Here is a 22,389-nt window from a genome sequence, read left to right as displayed (position 1 = left end):
GAGTGCTGGGATTAAAGGCGTGCACCACCACCACCCAGCCAGCCATTTTCATATTAGTTCTGCAAACCCATGAGCATGAGGGGCCCTTCCATCTTGGGTCTGCGATTTCTTTCTTCGGTGTTTTAAAAATCTCCTTGCATGCTAACAGTGCTCAGCACTGCTGCCCTTGGCAGGTCAGAATGGGACAGAGGGCAGTGTTTTTGGAAAGATTAGCTTCTCTGAAGGAGTCTAGTTAGACCCAATTGAATGATTCAAATTCTGGTAACACAGTAGTAGTCCAAGTGACAGACACCAACCTTGAGCCTGAGTGTAGACAAAAGGGTCACTGAAGGATCCAATGGAGCCTGTCCCTGAGGCCTTTAAAACCAGCTGTTCCCAGGGGTTCCAACAGCTGGCTTCGGGGAAGTCAGGAATGACCCTTCAGTTTTAAGCTCACGATAAAAACAGAACACACGCCAAAGTCAGAGCTTCAAGCATCCAGTACATGCAAGCAGGTGCACACGCCTCAGCCCAAGTGGAGAGCTATGGACAAGCTCAGAACAACTGCTGGTTGCCACGGGTACAAGTAGGTGCCTAGTTCACTCTGGTTAAGAAAGCTAGGGAGTGGACTGCGTTGTACAGTGTTCGGCATAAAACGTTTTAAAAAGTGGTTCTTAAAAGGAAAAACTCTCATTGACTGTATATGGAAAACCTAACGCCTCCAATCTTTCTTTCAGATAGCTGGAGTATCCTGAACCTAGATCCCCCAAGGGGAAGCAACCAGTGCCCGTACCAGTACTGTCGCATCATTTTACAATTTGTTTCGAGTTGTCAGGACTTGTTTGAAAGTTTCGATTTCTGCAGAGCGAGCGGGAGGGAGGGCCAGGACAGTGCTTTCCGTCTTAGACTGGCTTTTGTACCTTTGTTTGGTTTGGGTTGCCACAGTTTAGAGAGCGGTTTGCTTTGGAAACCACCTCCTGGAGGACCGAGATCACGCCCTGCGGCTTGGAGACCTAGGAGGAACAGCAGGCGGGGTCGGAGCGGTGGGCGGAGTCACTGGTGGGAGGGGTCTGGCGGTAGGCGGAGCCCCCTAGTGGGAGGGGCCGGGCCCCAGAGCGTGGGTGGCTATTGGTAGTGGTCAGGGTCCCTGGCTCGGGGGCGGAGGAGTAGGCGGGGCCTGAGCGCGCCTGCGCAGTCCACTCTACCCGGCGGTGGCGGCGGCGGAGACGCGTTAGAGGAAAGATGGAAGACTTCCAGGCTTCTGAGGAGGTAACGTCGGGATCGGCCACGGGAGGGTGGCGGCCGTGATCCAGGCGTGGTGCGGCCCCGCCTGGGAAGCCGCAGCTGCTTCTGCCCACGGCCACCCAGCCCGAGGCTGATGAGCCTGGGTGGCGGTTCCCAGCGGGCCACTCCGAGTCTTTCCCGCGTGGGCGGTGCCGGCGCGGGGCTCTCGGACTCGGTGGGGCTCACCGTCTCCGCCGGGAGGATGACATCACTCCGTCCCTTTGGTGCGGCTGCAGACCCCAGCCGGGGCCCGGGTTGGGGAAGGAAGGGTTCTGCAGTGGCCTGCATGATGACACCGGCGCTCAGGGCCGGCTCCCGGTCCCTGCAGTGGGGGTCTGCTGTCCCCGCTGTCCGCCTGCCAAACGCAGACGTGCAAACAGAACCTGCCTTTGTCTCGGTGCCGCACCTTGTCCTTGAGTGCGGCGCTCCCCCACCACTGGGTACATTTCATTTCAGTTTAAGATAGTAATAATGAGATCGCTCATTCTTGTGGGGGAAGAATGCAAGCCTCCTAGTGCCCTAGACACTTGCCTCTGACACATGATAATGTTGTCAAAATGGCTTTTCCTTCGTTCTGATACACATTCAGGAAACAGCTGAATGGACGCCCCAGTTATAGTTACTCGGTTTTTTTCTTCCTGAATAATCTTTGTTGAAGCTCAGTAAAATCCCACGTATTACGCAGTTTATCAAAACTTAAAGAAAACAAGTAACCCAGCATTTCCTCTTTTGACATTTCTAAAATGTAGTTCAACTAAGGATATTCAGAGGGAAGAGTAAGCCATTTGCACTTATCAGAGACTTTCAGTTTTGGTCTAATTTCTCGACACAAACTTTACGGCAGCATCGTTCTGTGTTTGAGTGCCGGTGGAAACGAAGCGAATAATCTCAAGCCAGGATTCAGAAGCAGCTAGCAAAGGGGATGCTTTACCCAGATAGCAAACTGATATAAGGCTAAAAACTGGCTTATATTGTAGTCACAGCTCGTCGAACTTTATGAAAAAGGAAGCGGCCCTGTGAAGAGAAAGCCCCTAAAACTGCATTGTAATTCCAGTCTGTACACATGAACTGGCTGTCGATGGCATCTGTAAAGTGAAATGTCTGGACACAGCGGTCTGTGTTACACAGGATGTTGGCTGCAGGAGGATGGATGCTCACTATTGTTTACCCAGCAGCCTTCTTAGCCGAGCCTTTTCTGCCTGCCCCTAACTTCCCAGATTCTCCTCAGATCATTTACCTTTCTGGTAGCAGCTGGCACTGCCCACTGGATTCAATACAGTTTCTGTCTATCTTTTTTCCTAATTTAACTGTACGGAAAGTTACGCAAGGACTTTGCTTTGTGGTTTAGGACCCCCATAGTCACTCAGGAAGACTTTCAGCTGACTTACTCTCTAAGATACCACGTTTTCACCAGTACAGTGATTCAGTTTTGTTTCCAAATGACTTTTTGGGAGTCTAACAAGTGAGATAGCTTTGGGTCAGCTCTCTTCCTCCTGAAGAGAAAAGGGCATTACTCAATACTAGAACAGGGCAGGGCCCACAGTGGTCAGCAGCCAGGAAATGTCGTCAACAAAACAGGACTGTCTGCCTTTCTACCGGGAGGCAGAGGCCTCGGGGGCTGCCAGTGCTAAGGATATCCCAGAATTTGGAATAATTTGTTCTCACATAAGCAGCACACTGGCAGGCTAGTGTCTGGCTGTTTTCAGGACACCCTTACGCCCACTCAAATGCACTATTATGTTAAAAGGGGAGTAAGAAAAAAGTACTTCAGGCTCTGCCTTGCCGGCCACCCGGCATGGGGTAGAGCAAAGTGATGTACACCGCCAGCCTCTTACACATTAAAGGTCCTAATCCATTTATCTCAGGGAAGAGACTGTCCCATCTCTAAAATGGATTACTTACATTTCTTCTGCTAGTTTGTATGGAAGTCGAGTAACTCATAATACGGCGCCTGTACTGGTTAATGGATCCGGCAGCCGGCTGCAATGGAAGGAGAGAGGTTCTCGTGGGAAGTGAAGCTTGGGTCGCAGTGTGGTCTTAACAGTGTTCACCTGTGCTTTAGCCCTGCAGAGCATGGACCCGACGGCACCCAGCTGCTTCACATCTCTGGGCTCTGAGCAGTGCAGTCCTCTGCATGGTCAGCAGCCTGGTTTCTAAGTCACGTTCATTATTGCACTATGTGTTTATTGATGCTGTGGAGAAAGAGCTTTTAAACCAGACTTACCCAAGTTTTCTTCCTTGACAGACTGCATTTGTTGTTGATGAAGTGAGCAACATTGTAAAGGAGGTAAGAGGAGACATGCTTGTTTTTCAACTGTTTGATTGAGGGCATGTGTCTTAGGGTTACTATTGCTGTGATGAAACACCATGACCAAAGCAGCTTGGGAAGGACAGGGTTTGTTTGGCTTATGCTTCCACATCACTGTTCATAGAAGGAAGTCAGGACAGAACTCAAACAGGGCAGGAACCTGGAGGCAGGAGCTGATGCACAGGCCATGGAGGGTGCTGCTTACTGGCTTGCTCTCCATGGTTTGCTCAGCCTGCTTTCTTACAGAACCCAGGACCACCTGCCCAGGGATGGCACCACCCACAATAGGTTGGGTTCTCCCTCTTTAAACACTAATTAAGAAAATGCCCTACAGTCTTGCCTATAGCTTGATCTTACGGAGGCATTTTTTCAATTGAGGTTCCCTTCTCTCAGATGATGCTAGCTTGTGTCAACTGGACATAAAACCAGCCAGCACAGCATGGGTGAGGGAAACGCCATATGAATTAAAATAGGAAAAAAATCAACAGCTATTGAGTCTCTGTGTTTTGGCATTTCAAACATTTTTACTTAAATATAAGTAAAAATTACTCCCATAGTACATAGATTATTTATACTGAATCAGGAAATCTTCCATGGCATTAGAAGGTGTCAAGGCAGATTCTGTAACTTGTAACATGGAAGACTCATGACACATGGGTAAATGTCTCCAGTGTTTGACGAAAAGCAGCTGCAGAGAAAAATGTATCAACTTCTCATAATTTAGGACCTGATGGTACAGTTAGTTAAGGGTTTATTCATAGATCTTTCTTACATTCTTTTTTTTTTTTTTTTTTTTTTTGAGACAAGGCTTCTCTGTGTAGTTTTGGTGCCTGTCCTGGATTTCACTCTGTAGACCAGGCTGGCCTCGAACTCACAGAGATAAACCTGGCTCTGCCTCCCAAGTGCTGGGATTAAAGGTGTGCACCACCACCGCCCGGCCTCTTTCTTACATTCTTAAATACATTATTGATATGAATCACAGTACCTCTCTTAAACAATGAGGATGATAGACAAAAGGAACTGTACCCCTGTGATAGTGACCCACAGAAGCAGCATTAAGGGAGGAAGGTAATTTTGGCTCACGGTTGGAAGGGATACAGTCCATCACGGTGTCAGAGTGTGAGGTGACTGGTCACCATGCATCTTTGTCTAGTTTAGGTTAATTGGGTGAGAAGACCCACCCTAGATGTGGGCCCCACCATTCCACAGACTGGGGTCCCAATCTGAAGAAAAGGGAGAAAGTGTGTTGAGCCCCAGCATTCCTTGCCCTCTGCTTCCCGACTGCAGACACAGTGTGATCAGCCACCATGACTTTTCCATCGTCACGGACTGGGAGCTAGAATTAACCCCTTCCCGTTGCTTCTGTCAGGTACCATCTGAGGTTCTTCAGAGTAATTTTGGGTTGACTACAATGTAAGGTTATTGATGTCCATTTTTGAGTTGTGCCAGAGCGTTTAAAAAAACAAAAACAACAAAAAAACCCACACTCTTTTGTGAGACATGTCCAAAACCAGAATGATTTCTCTTTATGTACATTGTTCAGCATTGGGTGTGACTTTTCTGGTGCTTTGCAGGGAGTGTCAATTTGCCTTTTATTGCTTCTTCAATGTAGTGTTTCCTGTGGACCAGGTGGGAAGTGGTAGGTTAAACCAGAGCTGGGAAGAGTGGAGTGGGTGTGTCAGGGATGAGTTTCGCCTGTGTTTCTGCGTCCACGTAGACTGAGTGACCAGGCAGCGGGTGGTAGAAAGGACCCGTCAGCAGCCCACGGGGGAGTGGGAGGTGACGCTGCTCTTTTGCCCTTGGCAGTAGGTTCGTTCAGTCCTCAAGCTGGTTCAAAGTATTATGCGTGGAATATGAGTATATTTTATGGTTTGATAAAAATGTCTAGTATGCTTTAAAGAAATTGGCAAAATATTTTTCAGCCTCCATAAGAAAAAGTGTTGCTTATCTCTGGATACTAACAGTAGCGTGAACATTCAGTCCAAAGTTTGGTTGGTCAAACGTTGAACACATTTGACAGATTCTGTAAAACACAGATCTTCGGCTAACGTAAACATAACTGGAACGCAGTCTGATGCTGCTGAAGACAGACACACGCGCAGAGGAGCCCAGAAACTAAGCAGAAGCTTGCGACTTCCGAGAGTCTGTCTTTAGCTCCTAGGGTGGCCATGAGCCCTTCCAGGTGACTGGTGGGTGTGGTGTCTGGGCTCTCTCCGTGACCATGACCGCTGTGCTGCTTTCCCTAGGCTATAGAAAGTGCCATCGGGGGCAATGCCTACCAGCACAGCAAAGTCAACCAGTGGACCACAAACGTCGTGGAGCAGACTTTGAGCCACCTCACCAAGCTGGGGAAACCATTTAAATACATTGGTAATGGATCTTTTTCTGTGTATCTTGATAACATTCTTTAAATACTGATTAGAGGTGTGTCTAGTGCTGGGAGAAAACTAACCTAGCGATTCCTTGCTTGGGTTCAAGAAAGTTCCTCCCAGGACTTCACCTCTTGTGTAGTAAACGAACCATGCACTTTGCCCATCAGGCTGATGCCACCATTGCAGGGCTTACGTCAAACAAAAATTTACAGGATTTCTGATCAGACATGTTTAGAACATGTTAAGATAAAGGGGATGTGTAGTTTGTCAGAGTGAGAAGACAGTCTACCCTCTAATTAGGAACATCAGCCATGTGATCGAGCTACATTTAGAAGCAGGCAAAGTGAATTTATGTTGCTAGATTTTCTAACAGAAATTTGTTTAATTGAAGTGACCTGTGTGATCATGCAGAAGAACGGAGCTGGGTTACACACCGCCAGTTCCTGCTTCTGGGACAGCACTACGGACGGTAGGACTTTCACCCTCGTAGGAAATGTTGTCAGCCCATTGCTCGACTCTCCCATAGCCCCGTGGTCCAGAGATCCGCAGTTTGAGGAGCAGAGTTCTGTGACGTGCACACTTGGATGTCTCACACTCTCCAATGCATTTCTGTAGAAGTTACCATGGCCTGGTATAGTGGTGCACAACTTTAATCCTTGATCTAGAGAGGCAGAGGCAGGCAGATCTCTGAGAGTTTGAGGCCGGCCTGGACTACATAGTGAGACCATATCTTTAAAAAAAAAAAAAAAAAAAAAAAAAAAAAAAAAAAAAAAAAAAAAAAAAAAAATCCCATTCAGTAGCCACTTGCCCATTTATTTGTAAGTCAAGTCAGGCAGTGAAGTCACTTTGTCTATGGTGTGTCAGAGGCAGGCACTCCAGCTGAAGCTCCTGGGCCGCCTCCTCATCTCCTGTGCCTGTCTGTCTGCCCTACAGGGAGCTGCACGGTGCGATGGGAGAACAAGACCATGTACTGTATCGTCAGTGCCTTCGGCCTGTCCATCTGACCTGCTCGGCAGCCTGCAGCCGCCTGTGCGTCCGCATTTCTGTTTCACCTTAACCACCAGCTAGGAATAGGGCGAACACCTTCCTCCTCTCTAAAGTGTGTTTTGTGGCACTCTGGAAACGTAGAGAAATAAACCAAATGACTCCACGGTCCTAGGGACCGCACGATGTCAGGCAGATGAGCAGCCACCGGTCACCTGAGGCTGGCAGTACCACTTGTCTTAACTATCTCTTTTCAAAGGTGCTAAAAACCCAAGTCTGCTAGGAGGAAACTTTCTCTACTTTCTGAAACGATTCAGATACACTAATTTTCCATACTTTATACTTTTGTTAGAATAATAAATTATTCAAAATTAAAGTTTCTGTGTTCTCTGTAGTCTGGAGCGTGAATCTGTGTTCCTGCCTTCAGAATTTTTTTTTTTTAAGGTTGCTTTCAGCCTTGTGCATGCTGACGTAAGAGTGTCCGTGAACACCCTGGCTGAGGGTCTCAGGACAGTGCAAGGCCAGGAGCTTCATGGGTCATGGGCCTGTTTCTTACCGTAATGGTGAAACCTAGTGACCCTGGCAGAGCTGGAGAGGTTATGAACCTCAGAGGCAGGTCAGACACGTGGGACACAGTGATCCCCCTCGAAGACCTCCAACTATGGCAGATGTTTCTACCCCATCAGGGTAGTGTTCAGTTTTTTTAATTACATTTATTTGTGTGTGACAGCGAGCGAGAACATGAGTGCCACGACATACTTGAGGTCCAAGGACAGCCTGTGGGAGCTGGTTCTTTCTCCATCACTGGGCCTCAGGGATGGGACTCAGGTGGTTGGTGGCAAGCCCCTTTACCTGCTGAGCCATCTCACTGGCCCCATCAGTTTCGTTTCAGGCCACCAAGGCCCGGGAGCCACGTGTCTCTGTTCCACTTTCCCAGCACAGGCCCCTGCGCCCACTTTTACGCGGATGCCGCAGATCCAGGTTCACAAGCCCTTTACCTCTGACTCCCCAGTGCCCCTGGATAAAGAGTCCTCTTTCTAAAGCACTCATGTAAAAGGCAAGTAAAACATAAAAGATTAAACATTAGAAATACATTAACATCGAGACACACGGGATACTGTCAGGACAAGGCTGTTACAGTTTGGATGTGAAACGTCCCTTATCGGTGCCTCCGTCACACACTCGGTCCTCAGAGGCGCTGGAAACTTTAGAGGTGGAGCCCACTGAAGGAAGTGGATCACAGTAAGCACGTCCCTTGTGGGTAAAGGCCTCTTGCTCTGGTCCCATCCTGACACTGCTTCCTGGCCACCAGGAGGCCAGCCGCTTTGCCACACACTCTCGGCACCGTGTCCTTCCTCCTCGTAGGCCCACGGTGGAGTGCGCTGACCATGGACCCATGAAGTCACTCTCCTGTGAACTGTTCATCAGTCTCTGTCACAGCAATGAAAGGTCTAATACAGAAGCCATTCCCAAAACATGAGTTTTATTGAGTTCTTCATAAATAAGCATTTATTTACCCCTTGACTGACTGCCCAGGTGATATATGCCCCATGGATGGCCTAACTATCATTAACCCACAGTTCCAGTGTTCCTTCTAGACTGAGAGCCTAGTGTTTCTACTTAACATTTACAGACATTTGTAAAAAAGGCAGTTTTCAGGAGCAGAAAATCCTGTGTCACAGGATGGAATCACCTGTTCTGTGTCACAGGATGGAATCACACCAGTTCTGTGTCACAGGATGGAATCACACCTGTTCTGTGTCACAGGATGGAATCACACCTGTTCTGTGTCACAGGATGGAATCACACCTGTTCTGTGCCACAGGATGTGTCGTTGAATGTATTATACCTAGAAGCACCCAAAATGCCAAGATAAACTGTTGAGCAAGGTGTCAGATTAAATCAGTTTCCCTTTGGCCTGAAAAAAAGTTGTACTCCCCCCACCCCCAAAAGAAATCTAACCACTAAGGCAACGGATATCTAAACCCTCAAATATACAAACACACATCAGGTGTCAGGTCTGTTCCTCATGGAGCGCTCCAGAGAAGGCCCTTTTACTTCTCCCTTTCGTGGGTGCTTGTGTGTTTCCTATAAAGATTAGTAACCATATTCTAACCTGTTAAGTGTACCTGCGACTTCAGTGGCTCAGCACTGGAGCCTGGTGAGGTCTGCTGTCTGAATTCACTGCAGTCTGTAACCCCAGAGACCGTCTTGCGAGCCTCACGCGTATTTACGTACCCACTTCTCTAGCCATTCAACGGGCTTGAAGGCACCACGTCACCGCTACAACGATTTGACAATAAATCAAGCCAACTCCCTATCCACAGGGATAACAGAGCTCTCTCGGGAAGCCAGGAGACATCTCCTCATCTTCCAGGTTCCCCTAGAGTGGACCAATATCAAAAATACCCAGAGACAGTATTACTCAAACCATTACCCTGAAAGAACTTGTCAGCCCTTTGAATTTGTAACTTAAGTTTATAAAACTTTAATCTCCTCAGAGCAAAACAATCTTCTCATTACTATAAAAGTTTCCGGCAGAGTTGAGCGTTTTAACCTGACACCTACAGCTTCAGCCTACTCACCGAAGTCTCCAGATCTGTAAGCAAATAATATATCGCATATCATACATGATTACATGACACTGGAGAAGGAAGGGTGAGAACACAACTTAATGACCTCTTCCCCTTAAGTGCCTCTTTGTGATTCTTATTTCCAACAACAACAACAAAAAAAAAATATTCCCTTATGTTAATTTCACAGACACTAGGATCAGTTTATAATTATGCTGCAGGACAGTTTTTAAAAGTCCTAAAGTCTGTACATAAATGCTTAAAATATCTTACACTGACTGATAAATAGCGTTCTAAATCAAGGGGAACTTTTGGGAATGATTAAAACACGTAAACTATCACATGTTAGAATATCATGGAATCAGCAGGAGTCAGTGTCCAGATGATGACCGATGGATGCAGTGCTCTATCAGAGTTGTGAGCGTTGGTGACAACGGACCTTACAGTATCTCAGAACACGAGTGATCACCGTGCTGTGAGTGTAAAAATCTGTAAACCTGTTACTCTTGCAACTAGAGGTTCATTCAAATGTTCCTATTTGCAAGGTTTTTTGTTGTTTTTTTAAAACAATGCACATGGAATCCATATTGAAGTACACGGAAGTTTAAAAGGACAGGCTGGCAGAATGAAGAATCTCCAGGCATCCCTGGGGTCCTGGCCCACCTGGCCAGGACCCTGCAGCTCAGAGCAGAAATCTGAGTCGGTGCATAGATGACAAGAACGTGGTGTTGCCTGAAGAGGGGTCCACCTGTTCCTGGGCCTCTGGATTTGCCAAGAGGAGGCAGGCGGGATGGCTACCGTTACCAGGTGTTCACAAAGTGTGATGGAAGGCAGCGGCGCTCAGGACTTCCAGCGCTGAATCTCACTAGTGCAGGTGACATCCATTTTCCACAGAGTAACACTCCAAGGACACAACGACCTTCAAGGAAGTTCCTTTATCTGAAGGTGTCTCCATTGCCATTCAAAATGTTTACCTTTCTCTCCATTTCAGTTCCAAATGTTAAACTGAAGACCTTTTTGGCAATAAAGAATTTCTAATATAGTAGTATTTCATGTAGCTTTCATTAAACAAACAAAAAAAAAAAGAAGAAGAAAAAACAAACAGGAGCTCTTTGGGGTTTCACACTCAGTAGAGTTGCAGAAACTCTTGGAATGGGAAGGGCCACCCTGTTTTCCATCTTTACCACAAGAAGACCCAGTCTTACCATGTACACAGATACCTGCACACAGACCCTTCAAAAGCACCATGGTACAAGACCTTGCCCACAGGGCTACTGGCTTGTAGACACCTTAGCTTCTCTCTCTCTCTCTCTCTCTCTCTCTCTCTCTCTCTCTCTCACACACACACACACACACACACACACACACACCCGACTCAACTGTGTTATCACTTCTGCTCCGGGGCAGTGACCGACCTCGCCACCCACCATTCCTGAAAGTTACATCGTATGTGGCTCACCAAACTCAACCATCCTTCCAGATGCTTGGGAGTCAGCGCACTGACCACTCCATGTGTCTGTGGAGATGGAGGCAGACTGTCCACCCACGGCAGGCGCAGGCTTCCCTTTGAGGGTAAAGCACTAAGGAACTGTGCCATGGAGAAGAGGCTGCCATGTTGGGACCTTGATTTGATCATCAGGCCTCCCACAGACTCAGAGTTAGCAAATTGCTTTTTAAGAGGGAAAAAAAGTACATCATTCCTTTTATTAAAACAGGTCATTTCTCCTCCTCATCGCACACAGGCTCCATTTCATCCGGCATCTCTGTGAAAGGATTTGCCTTTGGAGTCTCTACCCGCAGCCTCTTGGTAACTAGTGGAGCTACCCCGACAGCAAATCCAACCAACATTTCACTTCATTTGGTTTTTCTTTAAAAAATATGTAAACAAATAAGGAACAGGAAACCTCTGCTTACAGGAGGAGTCCAAACACACACACGTAGAAGGAAGGACCAGGACACATCACTAAGGAAGGCCTCCGGCCCCTCTGCTGTCCCATCTGCTGCCCAGGGCTCAGTCACTGTCCGACTCCTCCTTGTACTTGGCCCGGATGGCCTGACCGTTCTGCAGGGGCATTTCTTCATAGTCACTCCTGTTATAAATAAAAGAGACCTTTGACACGGTGCCACCCGGCAGCTCTTCTCTGTGCGTGCACGTGTGTGGGGAGACCAGAGGGCAACCCAAGCATGTCCCTTGATCATTCTCCACCTCACTTTATTTGTTTATTTATCAGACAGGCTCTCTTACGGAACTGGAAGCTCACTGATTCAGCTAGAGTGGCTGCTGGTCACTGAGCTCCAGGGATCCTTCTGTCCCCAACCCCCAATGCTGGGGTTATAGGTGTGCACCACTGAGCTCTGGGTCTGGCTTTTGTTTGTGTTGTGTTTTTTTTTTTTTTTTAAAGATTTATTTATTTATTATGTATACAGTATTCTGTCTGCATATACACCTGCAGGCCAGAAGAGGGCACCAGATTTCATTACGGATGGTTGTGAGCCACCATGTGGTTCCTGGGAATTGAACTCATGACCTCTGGAAGAACAGCCAGTGCTCTTAACCGCTGAGCCATCTCTCCAGCCCCTTGTGTTGTGTTTTATGAGACAGGGTCTTACTATGTAGCCCTGGCTGGCCTTGAACTCAGAGATCTGCCTGCCTGTCATCTGAGCTCAGAATCCGGCATTTTACTTGGGTCCTTGGGATCTGAACGTGGGTCCTCACGCTTGCACAACAGGTACTTTATTAAGTCACCGCTCTGGTCCCCATCTGGTCGCCCTCGACTGTCCCCTTGCTGTCACACTGACGGCTGCTCTGAAGAGCTCATCACACAGCCTCCCTCTAGTCACCTGACCCCTGTCCACTCCCCCAGCTAGACTCTCGGCTCCCATTAATTCACACAGAGCTGTTCTGGGGTTACCACAGACTGCAGGCATGATGGACTGCCGCTCAGTCCGTGTGAAACACACAAACCAAAGCCATAAAACTCCTGACACTTCCAGGCAACAGTCTGATGCCATGGAGACAGTCTTCAAATACCATCACTCAGTAGCAGACAGCCAGGCTGTGCACGGGGCGACGGTGACTTACCCGTAAATCACATCATCATCAGAATCATTCAGCATGGAAAAGGCTGGGTTGTCTTTTAGCTGGGACTCTGAAAAATCAACAAACGCCTTTTTAATGAGAGCATTTTGTGTTATTAGCCCAGGTAGGAGTCCGAAGGAGCTAGATCCCAAGCCCCAAACAAACTCAGCAGTGGCATGCTGTGACACCATGACATAGACACAGCATGGCCCTGTCCTGTGTTCAACTTCAGGCTACCATTCTCCTGCCTCCTCTCTGTCACAGGGCCCTGCACCTGGGGAAAGCCTGGGCCAATGGAAACTTCTGTTTCAGCTATCGGGACGGTAACCCAGACCTGGCGGCTCACCGTACAGAGCATTCTTCGATGGCGAATACACGAAGGCCAGTGTGTAGAGGTAAAAGTTCAGCAGGCCATAGAAAGACAGGAATTCTGCTGGTGGTGCTGGTCAAGGGAAGCATGGGTTCAGACACGCGAGCCTCCGCCTCCTCCCGTTCCCCAGAAGCCCTTTCCAGGGTGAACCACTGACCAGCCTAGGGGAGGTCCACAGCCCGGATGCCAGGATGCCTCAGCTCAATCTCACAGCTAGATGTCACAAGGACCCTTCAGGATTCAAACTCCCAAAGAACAGGAAGGAGACAGGTCTACTGACACAAGGAAACGCAGACCCAAAGCTCAGAGTGGTCCTCCACCTTCACAACTACAGACCCCCAAGCACCTTGGAACTAACTCAGTGTGGAGCTTAGGCATGAGTAATAAAGAAAGTCCTCATTAATCCTAAGACAGGCATGCTTTCCATTCACCTGACCACAGACTGGGAAGCCAGGAGAAACAAGATGTGGACTGGATATGGGCACGTAGGAACGGAAGCTCCAGTGCCGAGTGAGCAGTCCCTGTACCCAAACTGTCACCGTGATGAGGCTGGCATCTGGCTGCACCTCGGTGATGCTCAGAAGGTGCTGTCGGCTCACAGACTCCAATTGCCCCTGGCTGTTCCTCTGTGCGCTCGCTCTCTCTCTCTCTCTCTCTCTCTCTCTCTCTCTCTCTGCTAGAGGGAGCCAGCAGCTCAGGACTGACTGCCCCACTGAGGAGACAGCAGCCAGGCACTGAGCCCAGTACAATGTGGTCATCAGCTTGGATCAGGGCTGTGCATACAGTGATGAATCTTGGGCCCTGACTCAGCCCTGCTGTGTGTGAGCTTCCTGCCTCACAAGGAGGGCTGATGAATCTCACCCTTCCCAGGGACAACAGGAAGCCAAGAGAGAGGGCAAGACATGCCTGTGGCCTGCTGAGCACAGGTCCCCTTGTAAACGTCCAAAGCTAAGGTGTTAACCATGAATACAGGGCCGCCTGCAGGCCCGGTTCCCCAGGACAAGGATATAGTTCTGGTAGTGAGCCGACAGTTCCGCTACAAAGTTGTCTTGCAACACTTGAGCTCCAAACCTCAGATAGAGGATGACGATGCTGTAAAAGAAGGGGGAACCACGGTGTAAAAATACAGAACTGCTCACCCCACTAAGACTCCACAGGAAACCTCCATACACACACCGATGTGACCCCCACAGGCACTCTGGCTCCCGGGAAAAACACAACATCCACTCCATGCTGCTCAAGCAACCAAGAAAGCAGCGTGGGCACCCGCTGGATGGCTTTAACAATCTCTTGGGACTTAGTCAAAGAAACAGCTGCCCGGGGGAGGACTCTGTGGATGGCTGCCACCTGCCCCCACAGCCCAGCAGTGGCTTCTCCTTGATGCCGGCTGACTGCTCATGCCCGGTCCTGTCCTCAGCGCCAAAAGGATCTCGAGGCCCAGACACTCCTCGGGCATCCCTAGAAGGAGGTATTTCCCAGATGTGGGTGACTGCATGTGATCGGCAGGTTCAGAATGAGGAGGAAAAAGTAGAATTGATGGCCTCACCAGCCAGGACATTCATGATGGAACTTTTATAACCTAGGCCATTCTATAACTTTTTTTTTTTTTGGTTTTGGTTTTTTAAGACAAGGTTCCTCTGTGTAGTCCTGGCTGTCCTGGATCTTGCTCTGTAGACGGGGCTGGCCTCGAACTCAGAGATCCACTTGTCTCTGCCTCCCACATGTTGGGATTAAAGGTGCGTGCCACCACAGGAGCCCTCTGACTTTGTGGATGTGTGTGGCCACAAGTACCCCGAACTAACTCCACCCAGGAGGAAACGGGGCATGGAAATACGGCATTAACTCACTCATGAAATGAAGTCCTGGGGCTGGGGAGAGGCTCTGTGCCTGTTATGCTAGCATGAGGATCTGAGTTCAGATCCCGGGTGCGGGTAAAAGCTGGAAGTGGGGGAGGGCATCTGTAAGTGCCTGGGAAGTGGCTGGGAGGCGTGCAGAGGCAGAGACTGTTGGACAGCCAGCCTAACCAATTAGTGAGCTCGGGGTCCAGTGAAAGTCCCTGTCTCTAAAAAATAAGATGGAGAACTAGGTAGACCAGATGGCCCAGCAGGGAAAGATGCCCAAGGCCAAGCCTGACAACTCAAGTTTTGTCCATGGACCACTCATGAGAGGAACAAGAGGGAATGAGTGGGGAAGAGCAGGGATGAGTGGGGACAAGCAGCAGGGAATCGATTCCTGTATCTTTTCCTCTGACTTCCACACACGTGCACCACCCCAACACACACGTGCACTAGTGAATTAGTTAATATAAAAATAATAAGGTGGAAAATGAAAAAGGAAGACACGCAGGTTGATTCTCTGGCTCCAGACACACGTGTGCACACTCAGACATACACACATGCATGCCCACTCAAGCATAGCCTGACACACACATACATGCACACCCAAGCAGAGCCAAGCACACATGCACGCACACCCAGATACCACATACACACACATACACACACACACACTAAAGTCTTACCTAATAACAAGCACTACAAAGGTCAATGCAGTCAAAAACTTCAACCTGAGATCTGAAAAAGAAGGGTTCGCTCCCGTTAACAAATTCCACCTTAGCGCAGTTTGAAAGACAGAAACAAAGACGATACACAAAGCCACCCCACGGCAGGCCCTCTCCCTTGCATGCTCTGTGCCTGTTCTACTGGGAAGACTACACAGTGTGGGGCCCAACACAGTGGTTTCTGACAAAGGGACTATGTCTTGTGGCTTGCCCTGGTCAAGGACATGTTATTTATGGTCCTTCTAGGTCCCCGGCAGTTCTCACAGCCCTGTGGCACCAGGGATGGCTTTCTGGGGCCAGCAGCTTCTGGGGGTGTGGCCCTGCTGCCCCCTGCTTCCCAGAGTGGCACTCACCCACGTAAGGCATGTGACGGAGCTCAGAGCATGCCCGCACGATCAAGAACAGGAGGTATAAAATGTACAGAGCGGCCACCACCATGAAGAAGACCTTCATGCCCTGGAATAAAAGAGACAGGTGAGGGTGAGACTAGGCACTGTCGTGTGCAGCCTTCAGCACCCCACAGGTGCTGAAGCCCAGTGTGATTAGAGGGGACCCAGGGCCTCAGGTCACCCCCACTGATATAGCACCAGGAAGGGCCCCCCAAGCACAGGCATCTCATGCCAAGATCACTCAAATTCACGAACCAGTGCTTTGCCTTGAACCTGAGGCCAGAGGGTGCTGGCAAGTGGTGGCAGCCACTGAGGCCTTTGCCTGGGGTGGGGCCTGGTCCCTGTGCTACTGAGGACAAGGGTTATGCTGACAGGACATAGGGCTGGACCCAGCTGGTCCTCACGTAAGACCTGACTGTTCCAGGCCTTGGTGTTCCTGAGAAAAGAGGGGCTGAATGGAAGGTTCTAGGAGACCTAAGGTCTGGAGGCATGCCCTTCCATTGCTTGAGGATGGGAAAGCTCTTGCCTGAAGGCAGGGGGTCACCAGCTCTAATGAGAGGGGCCACGTGCTCTTCTCACTGAGCCTTCTTGACTAGGAGGCTCCTCTGGTAGGAGCTGCACCCTTTCCTGCCCTCCCTGAAGCAGAGGCCCTCTCTCATGGTCACAGCCTCAAGGGTGGGGCTGCAGGTCAGGGACCAGGATTCTGCTTCTGCTGTGGAAGAACCTTCAGTCTGGGTTCATGTCCTCGTAGAGGGGGAGGGGCAGGACAGCTGTTCCCAGCACCCTAGTAGTCTTTGGTCCCTGCTGGGTCCTTCAGTAAAGGATGTGGGTTGCTCTCTGTTCTTGAGCCCCTGAAGCTCCATTCCAGACAGCCTGGCTGGGAAGGGCTCGCCAAGAATTCAGGACGGAGCCTTGTCTGTGACATTGGACCAAGAGCTCTGCATTCCTTGTATGATGGGGGAGATTCCATTATCGACCCATTTCATAGATGAAGAAACAGAGGGAGTGGCTGAGCCTGTAACGGCCTGGGCTGCATACCCTTGCAGTGTGGCTCCTGACTCTGTAGCCCTTCTTCCTGCCTCAGTTTGCCAAAGAAAGGATGAACCAGGCCAGACAAATACAACAGCAATAGCATGACAGTCCATCACCGCCAAGTCTTCTAACTCTGGGAGTGTCACCCCAACAGCCTCAGCTGACTCTTCCCTGTGAAATGGGCCAGAGCCTCACCTTCCTGGACCCACCCGCACCCAGAAAACCCCTTGAAGTTCTTGCCCTGCCTATAGCTGGCTCTAAGCCCCTCCCCACTCCAACATGGACTCTCTTTCTGAGCTAAGCTCCGCCCAGGGTGCCCTGCCCCAGGCCCCTCATCCCAGAATCCTCTGGTCTCCCCAGACCCTAGACCAGTCTCTTCCGAGGTCCTCATGCCTGTGTGGTAAGTACTTTACCAGATGAGCCACCTCCCCAGCCTAAAGGTTTACTTTTGGTATGACTCAACCCCTTTCTCCAGATCTTCCACTCTGGAACTTTCTACACTTGTTTTTAAACAGCCACGGGAGCTTGTACTAACAGCGTGGGTAGAGTTACAAAACCAGCCACTTCGTGAAGATGAACAAATGTGAGACTTCACCAACAGTGCTTACCTGAAAGTTCCCTGTGTCAACACGATATTGGTACATGGGATCGTGTAATTCATTAAATCTAAAAGGATGATGTTAAAAATACAGATTAATAAGAAAGCTTACGCTGCATTTCATACTTTTCCTGACTCAGGTTTTTCTTTCATCTTCTTTTTTGCTTGTAAATGTACAGTACTTGCTACCAACATTGCAGGATTTTTAAACAGCAACCCTATATTATACAATGAAAAGGTACTCAACACTAAGCTGGATGCAGTGGTGCATACCTACTAATTGTCCATGCTCATGAGTATGGTGAAGGTGCAGGACGTCTGTCTTACAAATATCCCTTACATAGTTAAAGAGCTGTCTTTTATAAAAGAGTTACTTTTTAAATTATGTGCATGTATGTGTTTCTGGGAATGATATGTGCACATAAGTGCAGGTGCCCGGGGAGGCCAGAGGTGTAGGATCCCCTGGGGCTGGGGCTGTAGGCGGGTATAAACCACCTGATATGCGTGCTGGGAAGTAAACTTAGGTCTTCTTAAAGTGCAGTACGCTAACTGCTGAGCCTTCTCCCCAGCTCCAGGAGCTTATTTCAATGGCATACTTGGGCACGTGGGACAGATGATGGCAGAGTAAGCAAAAGGAAAAAAAAAATAGCAATATAAACTTGCATGAGCTGCAATTCCAGAATTTGCACTGGGAGCCGGGCTGGCAGGGAAGTGAGTGACTGGATGGTGTGAGGTCTTCTCAGTGCCACTGTGGCATGAGTGATACATGAAATGCCCCCAAAGCACACTGGGTCGGGAACCGAGCAGCATCTCTGGGGAGTTGGGCAGTGATGCCCGGCTCCCGCAGCAAAGCCATTTCACAAAAAGAGGGGCACAGCTCTAACCAGGGTCACGTGAGTCTAACCAGGGTCAAGCTTGAAGCTGTGCAAAGGTCATAAAGCCTGAAGGTTCAAGAGGGGACTCCAGCGTCTCTGCTGGGCAGTCCTGGGTGCTGTTCCAGCAAACCAAGTCCTTTCTCGCTAAAGAGGCCTACGATGACACAGGCAGCCTCACTTCCCACCTTATACTAGGAAACCTTTCGATGCAGGCCACACAGGCTAAGTGCAATTCCTTGGATCCAGCTGTCTGACTACATGTGAGCCAGGGCAGATGGTACAGTCTGGATGAGGTCACAGGGCAGCAGGTCCAGCCTGCCCGTGGCTGTCAACACTTTCCAGGGGTGACCGTTTCAAAGCCAGCAAACAGCATTACTCACGTCTGCCATATTCCCAGCGTAACAGAAGCCAGCCACAACAGTCCAACGATGAAGAATTTAGGCAAATAGAAAGTTAAGCATTTTCTTTCTCCCTAAAAAGAAAAAAAAAAAAAGTAGTAAGAAATACAGCAAACAGTGACTAACCCTAACAAGGCATATTAGGCCCCAAGCACTTCTACACAGCATGCCCCTGCTGTGTATCATAGGTCAGGGAGGGTCTCATGGCACCACTCATTCTGAAGGATGACCAGCCTCACAAGTGGAGATGGTCCGTCTGTCTGCTTACCTGGACCCGTATCCCATGATACACACACAGCCAGAAGAGCAGCAGGGCGCACAGGAACAGAGACTGGAAGAAGTCGTCCAGCATCCCGGGGAACCAGCTGTTCACCAGGAAGGAGAGCGGGAAGAAGGGGTCTGGAAGGCAGAAGACAGAGCATGGGCAAGAACATGGCAGCCTGGCAACCCGCACAGAGCCCCCAGCCCCTTCTGAGCTCAAGGCTCATCATCGCGTTTCCCCCGGCCGGAGCTGAAGGGCAGGGAGCACACCAAAGGCCATTTTGTTTTCCGAATGTCTGAAAGCCACTGAGCAGACTGAAGCAGTGATCCCAACAGAGAGGGAGCCATCTGCCCGTGTCGGCTCCTCCCGCAGCCCGGCCCGAGAATTCCCAGTGCCACAGCTCAGGAAGCAAATGCTTTCTGGAATGGGGACAGAGGAAGAGGCAGTCCAGCCAAGTCCCGAGGCTGCTGGGTCTGCAGCTCGTCCAGGCTCTCACTATCCAGGCAGTTTGTGTCTGCTCAGGCTCCAAGCATCTGCTACGGCTGTGCGACATGGTGCCCGGGGAGCGGGAGTGTGCCTCAACATATTCCTCCAGGGATGCCCTGCGGACAGTCCTGGGGTCTCTGGGACTGGGCCACCTTTCAAGATGGCTGCCTGCTCTGAGCCTGAGGGGGAAGGTTCTGAGATGAAGAGGGTACCCACCGTTGTAGAGAAGCAGCAGCGGCAGGAGAACGGACATCCACTTCTGCTCGATGCCCCAGTCTCTCATGGAGAACTTGCGCAGGGAATGTGCAAACAGGCACTGTGGAGCAAACGGCCAGTGACTGTCTGCTGGGCCCTGTCCCCCCACCCAGCAGGGTGAGTCTCACCCCGTCAGGGAGGCACCAGGCAGACCCACTGGTTAAAATGACTCCTGAGGTCCCACCAGCTATCAGTGAGAGCCAAGACGAAAAGTATAATTGCTGCATGGGACCACAGGTGAGATGGGTCACATGCTGTTTCCACATGGCCACGAAGTCTCTGCACACGGAAAACGTGCCTACCCCTTGCATTTCTGCTTGGGTGGCTTCACTCAGGCATGTCCCCACATGGAGGCTCACAGGACTTCCCGGAGCACATCTGGAGATGCCACCAAGTCACCTACCCAGCAGGACAGTGCACAGATGGCACCACATACTAAGGACAGTATTAGGATCCCCAAGGAAAAGCCAAGAGGCAAAGCCATGCCACAGTAGTCAGAGGCTGAGCATGTTTTCAAACACCTCCATATGTGTAGAGCCCTTGGGAAAGACGTCTTTAAACAGCTTTCAAACACTGTACAATGTGTTACACACAGGTTATTTTTTTCCCTGTCATCTAACATAAACTAATCATTTTCTGGGCCACCTGAATTTCCTGGCCTGTGGATTATTTTTTGGTTGTTTGTTTGTTTGTTTTTTTCCAGAACAGGTTATCTGCTGATGTTCAGGCCCCTTCCCCATTTAAGAACAAACTTAGGGCCGTGATTACCAATCTTTGGTCCCTAAGAAAATCCAGATACCAGGTAGCCCTCCCTCTCTATATATACATATATACATGTATATATGTAACTATGTATACACACACACACACATACATATATATGGAGGATTTCTGAGAGACCAATTATGAGCCAGTGGTTCACTTCATTCTCCACGGCCCCAGGCTTGGCACAGCCACCATAAGCCTGATTCAAGGGTCTGGGCTGTGGGAGCCCATTTTCAGGTTTCCTAGTGGCTTTACCCAGCAGGTCTGCATAGAGAGGATGACTGGACCACAGGCCTGAGTGCAGATGTTTGTAAGGGTCTACACTTGACTATAACTAGCAAGGGGGGGTCTTTTGCTCCACCCCTTGGCATTGTTATAAATAGACCTTTGGAATAAAGTTCTGGCCCGATGGAATAGGTTCCAGGCCCTCTTGAGGCTATCCTGTATTTTCTATCTGTTTCTCCCCCATCTCAATCCTTCTATCTAATATTTCCTGCGGCTCCTACTCAAGAGCACTCTGGGGAAATGTGGAGGTGGTGGGTAGCCCTCCCCAGCACTGGGCCCTGCCTCTACCCACACCTTCAGTACATGTCTGTGACCTGCTCTCCACTGTGGGCCTACAGTATGCCAAGGGTGCTGTAGACCTCAGTAGAGAGGCCGTCCCTGCACACGGTGCAGATCGAGTTCCACTCCCTGTCAGCAGGAGGTGTACAGCAGCAGACAACAGAACGGGGCTGTCAGGTGTCAATCAGCCACTGAGCACAGCACACTCCGTCTCCCATTTCTACGTCCCTGTTTTCACGGCTGGGCTTTCTTGGGTACCCTTCTGTGCTAACACGTCCCCCGAAGTGAGTGTGCTTGTGGGCACAAATTTCAGGTCCCAAATGAACTAGCAGCTTGCATTTGCAGAACCATTTCTCTGCAAGCTTTTCCTTCAAAAGTCCAAAAACTCAAACGTCCAGAATAAACTTCCAAACATCAAAATCCAAGGGAAAGGTGCATCTGTGACTGTCCCTCCAACAAGGCCAACTCCACTGCACGAGGGTTAAATGATGTTTACATTACATTATGACGATGGGTATCTACTAGACACCAGGGGTCAACAACGAGTCTTACACTACACAGAAATACTCCTGGAATGATTCAGCATCCATTCTTTTGGAGCACAGTGCCTCGGTGGACACAGACCGGTTAGTAATACCCAGCCGGACCACAGGAGGGCCTCGCTCAGAGTCTGGGTAAAGCTCCTGGGTGCTTGCTCTGTACTGATAGGAACTTCACAGATTCACAGACTAGCCTCATGCCCAGTGACAGGGCCAGAGCCCCCCAGGCAAATGATACTCACGGTGACGATGAAGGTGAGCACTACGAACACGAATCGGAACCAGATCTCCAGCTGGGAAAATGCAGGGTTGTATGTCTTCCACTGAAACAGGAAACAGAGGTGTGTGTGTGGGGGGGGGGGGGGGGTAGGGGTGGACAGGGACAGGTCAGGACGGGAAGGGTGTGTGTGTCTGTCTGTGTGAGCATTTGAGTGTGCAAGACACCAAAAGTCAGATTTGCACCTGAAGGGAAAACACCTGACTATCAGAAACAGTTACTTCATGGTGAGGGCACAGGGAGGTACACCCGACTATTAGTAACCATCACTGAGGAGTTACAAAATGGTGTTTCCTTCTGTTTTCTCACAATGTTGTAAGATTTAAACACATCTTATTTCTATATTCAAGAACAGATAAAAAGCCGGTAGGTGGTGGCACATGCCTTTAATCCCAGTATTTGGGAGGTACAGCCAGATGGATCTCTGTGAGTTCAAGGCC

General features: G+C 49.6%; 2 protein-coding genes across 2 annotated transcripts in view; one reads left to right on the top strand and one right to left on the bottom strand.

The window, feature by feature from the left end:
• The first annotated feature begins 1,122 nt into the window (after nucleotides 1-1,122).
• Nucleotides 1,123-7,303, top strand: Dynlt1 (dynein light chain Tctex-type 1). Its single transcript, XM_059272821.1, has 5 exons — nucleotides 1,123-1,248; nucleotides 3,509-3,550; nucleotides 5,818-5,941; nucleotides 6,335-6,412; nucleotides 6,877-7,303. Exons 1-5 carry the CDS (start codon nucleotides 1,222-1,224, stop codon nucleotides 6,945-6,947), a joined length of 342 nt encoding a protein of 113 aa, XP_059128804.1. The 5' UTR covers nucleotides 1,123-1,221; the 3' UTR covers nucleotides 6,948-7,303.
• A 3,863-nt stretch (nucleotides 7,304-11,166) lies between these two features.
• Tmem181 (transmembrane protein 181) overlaps nucleotides 11,167-22,389 on the bottom strand; it is a 40,841-nt gene continuing 29,618 nt past the window's right edge. Inside the window, exons 7-17 of the mRNA XM_059272820.1 lie at nucleotides 21,915-21,995; nucleotides 19,766-19,865; nucleotides 19,070-19,200; nucleotides 18,784-18,875; nucleotides 17,539-17,596; nucleotides 15,863-15,965; nucleotides 15,471-15,522; nucleotides 13,959-14,041; nucleotides 12,926-13,015; nucleotides 12,583-12,649; nucleotides 11,167-11,590 (exon numbers count right to left, since the gene is read on the bottom strand). Of these exons, the coding sequence (XP_059128803.1) occupies nucleotides 11,512-11,590; nucleotides 12,583-12,649; nucleotides 12,926-13,015; nucleotides 13,959-14,041; nucleotides 15,471-15,522; nucleotides 15,863-15,965; nucleotides 17,539-17,596; nucleotides 18,784-18,875; nucleotides 19,070-19,200; nucleotides 19,766-19,865; nucleotides 21,915-21,995 (936 nt within the window). The 3' untranslated portion in view covers nucleotides 11,167-11,511. The remainder of the gene's footprint in view (nucleotides 11,591-12,582; nucleotides 12,650-12,925; nucleotides 13,016-13,958; nucleotides 14,042-15,470; nucleotides 15,523-15,862; nucleotides 15,966-17,538; nucleotides 17,597-18,783; nucleotides 18,876-19,069; nucleotides 19,201-19,765; nucleotides 19,866-21,914; nucleotides 21,996-22,389) is intronic.

The sequence above is a fragment of the Peromyscus eremicus genome, chromosome 8b (genome assembly GCF_949786415.1).
Source record: "Peromyscus eremicus chromosome 8b, PerEre_H2_v1, whole genome shotgun sequence".
Lineage (NCBI taxonomy): Eukaryota > Metazoa > Chordata > Mammalia > Rodentia > Cricetidae > Peromyscus > Peromyscus eremicus.
Note: the sequence above shows the minus strand (reverse complement) of the source record. Positions and strands in the feature narration are given on the sequence as shown.

What these genes read in the sequence shown, in the direction of transcription:
- Dynlt1 (XM_059272821.1), top strand. Translation starts at nt 1,222, where the DNA reads ATGGAAGACTTCCAGGCTTCTGAGGAG. An exon ending in TGAGCAACATTGTAAAGGAG is followed by an intron (nt 3,551 to 5,817) that starts GTAAGAGGAGAC and finishes TGCTTTCCCTAG; the next exon opens with GCTATAGAAAGTGCCATCGG. An exon ending in GAAACCATTTAAATACATTG is followed by an intron (nt 5,942 to 6,334) that starts GTAATGGATCTT and finishes GTTTAATTGAAG; the next exon opens with TGACCTGTGTGATCATGCAG.